The 8,811-nt window shown below is 42.2% G+C and overlaps 1 protein-coding gene across 1 annotated transcript; it reads right to left on the bottom strand.

Annotated features, from left to right (window-relative positions):
- Window positions 1-1,984: 1,984 nt before the first annotated feature.
- On the bottom strand, window positions 1,985-8,579 carry LOC142103873 (SPRY domain-containing SOCS box protein 3-like). Its single transcript, XM_075188193.1, has 5 exons — window positions 8,487-8,579; window positions 7,381-7,553; window positions 4,536-4,667; window positions 4,041-4,231; window positions 1,985-3,122 (listed from the first exon to the last, which is right to left on the bottom strand). Exons 1-5 carry the CDS (start codon window positions 8,519-8,521, stop codon window positions 2,922-2,924), a joined length of 732 nt encoding a protein of 243 aa, XP_075044294.1. The 5' UTR covers window positions 8,522-8,579; the 3' UTR covers window positions 1,985-2,921.
- Between the last annotated feature and the right edge of the window lie 232 nt (window positions 8,580-8,811).

Raw genomic sequence — 8,811 nt, forward strand, 5'->3', positions numbered from 1 at the left:
TCTCATTTCACACAGCACTCCCTCCTGCCCTCCGGATGATGTACACTATTATGGTTCATTTCTTACATTTATGCTACTTGAATATCCTGTATCTTGCCCTGTTGGTCCGGGGCTGCAGATCAATAAATAATAAAAATGGCTGTTTGTGGACTATACTGGTCCTGCCATGGAAAGACTTTCTAAAACTGCCCCCACACCGAGATTAGGGGAGCGGATGACCTCCATGCTAGGGCATAACGTGTGCAGCCAGTTTCTGACGCATCTTGATCTTATTTGATAAAATCTATAAACTTTGGCTGTGGCCCAATTACTGATGATCCAATCAGATTGTAGCTTGTGTCCAAGATAAAGTCCAGCAGCTGTTAGTAAGAGGAGAGGAGAAGGAACCTCTTACTGAGTAACATTACATTCTAGGGGAGCGCACAGCTATCAGTAAGCAAGAGCGTCGCTACCATAGGTGCAGGTGCTATGGGGCCCCACAGACCAAGGGGACTCGCTTTCCCTGTGGAGCTCCACGGGTAAATGTGACTTTATTGTCATTAGGCAGCACATGGCGGCTCTTACAAAATGATGTTAAAGGGCCCGCAAATGTCTAGTTACACCAAAGAAAAAAAGATTTATCATAAAAACACAATATTTTATTTAACTCTGCAATACATTAATTAAAAAACATTGAATCTGTCAATTTTAATCATTCATAACACATGTAGGTAGGAAACCACTAACTAGTCACTTCTCCACAAGGTATTTACACTGATGTAAATCTGGATCTCGCACATCCCTCCTCCTTGGCCCAAAAGTTCCGATCCCCTGGAGAAAATAATACGTTTAAGGTCCTCAATGTTTTTACCCAAACTGGTCGCTCTATAGTGGTGTTACTCTGTATCTCTTTATTAAATGTTCTGTTGATCGGACTGTACGCACGCTAAGTATTATACTTTGGGGCCTATATATCAAAGATCTCCCCCCTGTAATTTAGAGGTAAATCCCACTAAATTACTATGTATTATTTTAGCATTGCAGCAGATATCTGCTGATTTGCTTCTCTCATTGTTTTACTGAGCACTCCCCCATAACAGTGTATGGGAAGTGCTCAGTAACTCTATGTACCAATGACCGATACTTAGTTTTCAATCATGTTAATGTACGTCACCTGAAGCTGGCGTTCATTACCATGATTGAAAACTTTCACTGAAAACAGCTCTGCTCCAAAGAGCAGAGCTGCATAGCGCATGTGTGGAGGAATCATGTGATCCCTCCATCACATGCCTCGGGTTCCGTCAGACAGGGATCTCTGTGCGCATGCCCGAGTTTATCGGTCGGTGCATATGCACAGGGAGGAGAAGAGAAGACCCAAGTGAAAGGTAAGTGTTAGACTTCACAGGAGCAGCCGCTGTTCCTGTGTTGACTTTTTGATCATACTTACCAACTTTCTTCAGCTCTCTTCCGGGAGCCTGCCAGTGAGGGGGGCGGGGTGGCAAAAATTTGCGGCATTTTGGCCCCGCCCCCCTGGGACATCATGGCGTCATTTGACAGTGGGGGGCGGGGCCAAACGCCGCGATTCACCGGGAATCGTGGCGTTTGGGATCCAATTCTGCCCACTTCACTAGGAAGTGGGCAGAATTTGGGAGATTGCCACACTCACCCGGGAGTCCAGGAGACTCTCACACATTCCGGGCGAGTTGGCAAGTATGTTTTTGATACATATGAGAAACTTTTCAATCCGCATCTATGCGATGAGGATTGAAAAGTTTCAATCATATGTTGCGGTGATTGATAAATAGACCCCTCTTCACTCCACAAATAAAATATCTCAATCCTATCAAAGCAGTCTAAACTTTCTATTCAGCCGGGTCATACAGTTTTACCGTCCACTTACAAGTCCCAGACAGTCTCACAACTTGCTCGCTTTCAGTAAGTTAGTAAGCACATTCCTTGGATCCATAATAGTATAGAATTACTGCAAGCTAAGCGCAGAGCAACATCTTATTAAAAGTAACGTTTAATATAGAAATCCGGAAATTATTGCACAGTGATACAGTACGTCACATTCTTATTTTAAATAGTGCAACATCAAATTCTCTTCCATCTCCATTCTCCTGACACAGAAAGGGCAATTTGTGAGTCCCAGCTCCCGGCCTCCAGCGGCAGTTCCGCTATTTGTGCCTACATTAGCACAAGTAGAAACGATTGTAAACAAGATTAATAGATTTGAACGTGACAGAGAGCATTTTACTATCATTGGTCTAGGCTTACAATGGGATTACTTTCCAGGCACACTTCATATGGGAAAGTTCATTTCTTACCACATTACAACCATTGTAATAAAAGCAGGGAACACAGTAATGACACATATAATGACTCATGATTCATTCAAGATATAAACGAGGCTATAACAAGCAATTTTTAAGTTCATAATGGAAAAGTTGAAATGAATGGACGGCGTTAGAATGATATCAGAGTGGATGTTGCAGTTACGTTATCGCACTTTTATCTATGTACATTCTAGTCGCACCGCAACACCTAAAAAGGACAGAGGCACCTATAGATTTTTGCGCTGCAGTTCCCAGACTGGGTTCCTGCACCTATGTATGCGCCAGGCAAAAAGTTAGGCTCATTTGCAAAAAAGGAAAAAGCTCTGTGTGTTCACGTGTTGCAGTTTTGTACAATGCATTTAAGAAATAAAGAAAAGATTCTCGACTAAGAAGAGATTTCCCTTTTAAGTCCAGTCTGAGGTCTATTGTGTGTCTTCATACAGTGGTCCAGGACATCCCCTGTCAAATTGTTTCCTTGTTACCCAGGTCACCCTGATATAACAGAGGTAATTCCAAGAAGAGATGACAAAGATGTCTTCACAGCTGGGCTGTCAGTGTTACAGACATAGTTTGTGGCAGCTGCTTCACTGGTTTACAGCTGATGCCTCAGGACATCCAGTTTTTCAGCTTCCACCGGACAATGGCGGGTAGGGGCAGCATATCAGCCGAGTCCTTCTGTGTCAAGTTCCGAGCCAGCGTACTGAGACACCGCTCCTCCAGAGTGGGCAAACTGCAACAACGAATCCCCAGGGCCAGCTCCGTTCCGGGACTGGTGGAAGAGACCATGGGATATAACGGTAGCTGGACCTGAAAAGTGAGAGCAATCATCAGATGCCATAATAATACATGGAAATTCTCATCATAGTTTGCTGTATTGTGATGCTGAAAACAACCCACCCCAGTCAACTATCCAAGATGTATACATACAAATATAGTGGGTGATATAGAAATATTATTAACCCCCCAACCCCCCCTCCCCCTTTGAAAATGAAAAATTAATTTATTTAATAAATAAATATTGTTGCTTTTAATTGTCTCAACTGGTAACAGTTAAACATCAGATGGGAGGTGGAGCCGTTTGACATGTTTGTCTTTGACAGCGGTTCCCAAACTGTACACCAAGGCGATCTCAAAGGGGTGCCGCAGCCAGGGCCGATGTAAGCAAGGCGGGGGACTACTTGGTAATTATTTTGGCTATGGGGTGCCTTTAAAAAAACTAAAGTTGCCTCGAAATGAGAAAGCTTGGGATCCACTGCTCTAGGAGTAGATTTAAAGGGGTCACGTAAGAACTTTACCTTTAAACATTAGAAAATAAATACCCATCAGTTTTTTGGCTACAAAAAAAAAAGTTGCATTTCAATTACATAGATTGGCAAGATATGGTTTCCCTATTTTATACTGATTATTATATCACCACTGGAATATTTGATAGTTGTCAACAGTCCCTGATTTGCAAGGCCAGTCCTATATTTTTTGGAATCTTATTTGTCTCAGACGCTGTGTTTGTATTTCAGTTTTAAGCTTCTACCCTCTCTTGTTCTGTATGTGATATTCAGAATCTCTCCTTGCTTTACAGTATATGTTGTATTAGCAAATGATTCATTCTACTGGATTGGTGTATTTGTCCATTGCGGGCGACATGCCCATAAAATTTAAATTCAAATGTCAACAAAGATTTTTTTTCACCAGTTTTAAATGATCTTCTCTCGTCACCTGTGACTCTACCTTGTGTAGTCCGGTGAAGGCCAGGCCCAGACTCTGTCTGTCCCGATAAAAGGTCAGGGTCCCTTCCTCCATATTCAAGTGCACACCGATTACGGTCCCCTCCCGGTAGAACGGCTCAGTGTACCGTCTACTGCTACCTCCATGCCAGATGGTGCCTTTATAGGATAAGCCCCAGCTCTCCGCATCTACCCCTGGGGACAAATGCAAATCAGATCACATCTCTACATCACTCTACATTCAAAACAGAATTGGATTCTATCATCTTCAGATTCCGTCCAGTTTGATTTGGGATGGTATAAAAAATATGTGATCAATTCCAAAACAAATACGTATTTTATTTTCTCTCAACAGCTACACATGATCAGTGCCTCTATCTGCACAATCTCCTATTGGTTGTGACCTGTTGGCCTGACAAGCAGAAGAGGATTAGATTCCACCAGTGACCACACTGCGCTCATTAGTTGCTATGTCTGTAGTTATAAATATAAAACTCACCTAGTAAGTTGACAAACTGGAAGCTCCCAGCATGCAATGCGGCTCTGCTGGTCCCAACACCGACCATGACGGACAATCCAGACGGGGGTTCAAGGAACTCTACCTCCCAGTAATGTTCCCCTTGTAAGAAACCTGTAAGAGGAAACAGCACTGTGAAGAAGGCATGAATGACGAGAAACTGGGAAATAGGAAATAAGAGGAGGTGTTAAGAATTGGTTGAAAATTGTAAAGCAAATCATGTGGGGGCTGGAAAACAAAATATGTTATATATAAAACGTATAACTTTCTTTTTCTCAGATCTTACTGATCGACTCACATGTTTCAGATATAGGATGGTCAAGAAGGGAACTGCAAAGCCCCTCTGTAAGCTATTTTATGTGTAGCTAATTCTGAACAGGTCATCAGCATCTATTTATATAGCGCCACTAGTTCCGCAGCGCTGTACAGAGAACTCACTCACATCAGTCCCTGCCAGTGGCGGATCCAGGGGGCTTAGCAGGGGCTTGCTGCTGACGGCTGCACACTGTGCAGGTCCGTTCAGCAGTGACAGTGTGCTGCCCTGATTGTGTTTTAAACACAATCAGAGCAGCGGGACAGCACACTGTCACTGCTGAACAGACCTGCACATACTGTGCAGCCGTAGAAATTAGAAAGGGGGCGGGGCCTAATCGCCCCCCCCTAAAATCGCCCCGGGTAGAGCAGTTGCCTAGATCCACCCCTGGTCCCTGCCCCCATTGCAGCTTACAGTGTAAATTACCTAACATATATAGACTGAGAGAGACTAAGACTTGGTACACACTGGAGCGTCTTTGTCCAATAATCGGGCAAATCAGCTGACATACGACTGTTCGGTCGGAAGTCGGGTTAGTATGTATAGTGAGACGATGCTCGAAAGTCGTTCCAAAGTGTCGATTGTCAGCTCATTTGGTTGGTCGTACTGTTTAATATTTTCCAACCAATCACCGACCGATCATGTAGTGTGTATACACTCACGCTCACAATCTCCACAGAGTTTACATAGTCGGGCTCTTTCAGCCGATGCTAGCAATGAATGTCACAGTGAATAACTATAGAGAGTGCTGTAGAAAGAATAATTCATTTGTTCGTTCTGAGACAGAATGTTTTGTTTCAGAGTCACAGAAGCGAACGAAATTCATTAGGACATGTGGATAGCTATAGCAAGGCGGTTTTATTCAGTGTGACAATAATGAATGAATGAATGAATTAATATTGTGCTGTCATTCTCTAAAGACTAGAGGACCAGATGAAGAGCACAGATTTGAAGGTAAATCGTGTCGGTGTGTATGTACGAATCACCAGACTGATCGGACCTTCAGTCATAGGTACAATCGTTTGACATAACACGTCGGTCTGAAAATTCGTCAGTGTGTACCCAGCTTAAGGTCTATTTAATAGCAGCCAATTAACCTAGCAGTATGTTTTTGGAGTGTGGGAGGAAATCGGAGCACCTGGAGGAAACTCACGCAAACATGTGGAGAACACACAAACTCCACACAGACAAGGCCATGGTTGGGAATCAAACTCACGACCCCAGTGCTGTGAAGCAGAAATGCTAACTACTGAGCCACCAATCTGCCCCAGAACACAGCAACAACCAGCTGTAAGATACATCCTGAACCCCTGCCAATCTCAATATGTCCAATGTGTTCCTCTTTAGTTGTTTGCTGAGAAAATAATGTTGGCAGGATAATATCCTGGTTTGCAGGACGGCTAAATACAACTTTATTTATCATTTCAACAGGCTGTGTTCCATGCACTGAAGGGCTTCCTGATTGTTGGCTGAAATAACAGCCATTAAAAACACAATTTTAGGAACACTGGAGCCAATGCAAAATATCTCGTCTTCTAACGTTCTGGTAGGAGTGTCTGCAGGACTAATGTTGGATCCCAGGATAAAAGGGCAGATGTGAGTAATCATTTAATATTATTGACAGCCTTAACAAAACTTCTAACAAATGTATCATGAGATCAGCTTGTTTACACTAAGGCAGATAACGCTGTACTTATCTCTTAAGCTTATTAAGGTCTAACCCTTGATCCATTCTCCATGATGGAATTCTGTTATCTCTTTAGCTGATTGGTCATAAAAAGGGCTGATTTTTGCCAACAGGTCTAGAATGTTTGCCATTGTCTTCCCTATTTGGCTGAGATGAAGTTAGGATGTCAACAAAGGTTCTGAACTGCAATGGGAGAATTGTTTTCCTTCCATCCTTGACCTTTCAGCCCCCTGCAGTTAATGCAATCAACAGAGATTAGTTTCTGCCCACTGAAGAGTCAGCAAAGTATTGTGGTAACTTCCTTACTTAGACGCTTCTAAATCGCTTCTAAATCGTCTAAACTGCAGGTTTGAAAAAATGGAGATGTTGCAACCAATCAGATTCTAGCTATCATTTATTTAGTGCATTCTACAAAATGACAGCTAGAATCTGATTGGTTGCTATAGGCAACATCTCCACTTTTTCAAACCCGCAGTTTAGTAAATATACCCCTGGATGTCTTTCCTCTGGGACAGTAACTATGAGAATACCAGCCACCTGTGTTGGAGGATTAGGTTCCGGCTGTAGGGCACGTGATCCTTGGTTCATCATCCCCCGTAGATGGTCTCCCCACCAGTGTGATAGACGTGCATCTGTTATTAATCTGATCCAGTGAGGAGCGAGTGACAGACTCCCTAAATTCAGGCTCTATCGCTGCTCCCACCATCTCCGGTGTCCCTGTCCTGTATGTTTTATATCCTTTCATTAACTGAGTTTGGAGGACAGAACGTGTAATGGGGCCCAGTATTTTCTAGTTACACCCCTTGATGAAGAGCAGGGTCTCTTACCTGTGTCCCCTCGTACTGCTGCTGTCCCGCAGCTCCCCAACACTGGGTCTGTGTGAAAATAAACCTCACGCTGAGACTGGGACAGCTCTGCCATAGGGGCCTGGCCATTCTCCTGCCACACCCAGCTTTCCTGCACATACCCACAGGGCATAGGGGGGTTCTGGGGTTCTGCCCTAAAATCAGAGAGAAAAAGATCCTTAGATAAGTAACCACAACAGGGGTGCACAAATATATTATTACCTAGCTCAGTGTGTAGATAGACAGGAGATGGATGGATATATATATATATATATATATATATATATATATATATATATATATATATATTTCATTATACAGTATATGAGGATATTACCTGGGCTCAGTGTGTATACAAGCAGGACATATATATAATTTTATACAGTATATGATGACATTACCTGGGCTCAGAGTGTATACAGGCAGGATATATAATATTATACAGTATATGATGACATTACTTGGGCTCAGAGTGTATACAGGCAGGATATATAATATTATACAGTATATGATGACATTACCTGGGCTCAGAGTGTATACAGGCAGGATATATATATATTATATAATGCAGTATATGATAACATTACCTGGGCTCAGTGTGTATACAGGCAGGATATATAATATTATACAGTATATGATGACATTACCTGGGCTCAGAGTGTATACAGGCAGGATATATAGATATATATATATATATATTATATAATACAGTATATGATAACATTACCTGGGCTCAGTGTGTATACAGGCAGGATATATAATATTATACAGTATATGATGACATTACTTGGGCTCAGAGTGTATACAGGCAGGATATATAGATATATATATATATATATATATATATATATATATATATATATATATATATATTACAGTATATGATAACATTACCTGGGCTCAGTGTGTATACAGGCAGGATATATAATATTATACAGTATATGAGGATATTACCTGCGCTCAGTGTGTATACAGGCAGGATATATAACATTATACAGTATATGATGACATTACCTGGGCTCAGTGTGTATACAGGTAAGATATATAGATATATATATATTATATAATACAGTATATGATAACATTACCTGGCCTCAGAGTGTTGCTCCCGTAGAATTCTCATGATAACTCTGTTCCAATTTCTTGTTCTACGTTGTTATGGACAGTTGCGCCTATCACTGGTGAAGGCGTTAATGATCCCACCAATAGAATGCAGATACGAATCCAGCCCCCGGAGGTAAAGCTCTGATTGGCTGCGGAGTAGTTCCAGCTACAAACAACACGTAGAACCTCCCCGGGTAATTAGCATATTAACCCTTTCCTGACACTCTAGCCCCGTCTAGTGCTGATAATGTGACTGCACAGATCTGCTGCTCCACTCTCTCCTCCGTGTCTGTGCGTTTTGTAGTATAA

This window comes from Mixophyes fleayi, chromosome 10 (genome assembly GCF_038048845.1).
Source record: "Mixophyes fleayi isolate aMixFle1 chromosome 10, aMixFle1.hap1, whole genome shotgun sequence".
Lineage (NCBI taxonomy): Eukaryota > Metazoa > Chordata > Amphibia > Anura > Limnodynastidae > Mixophyes > Mixophyes fleayi.

Bases quoted from the DNA above. Each gene is read 5' to 3' on its own strand.
- LOC142103873 (XM_075188193.1), bottom strand. From the start codon at position 8,521: ATGAGAATTCTACGGGAGCAACACTCTGAGGCCAG. The intron at 4,232-4,535 runs GTGAGTTTTATA...ATTTGTCCCCAG, and splicing joins CCAGTTTGTCAACTTACTAG to GGGTAGATGCGGAGAGCTGG. The intron at 3,123-4,040 runs GTAGAGTCACAG...CTCACTTTTCAG, and splicing joins CCTTCACCGGACTACACAAG to GTCCAGCTACCGTTATATCC.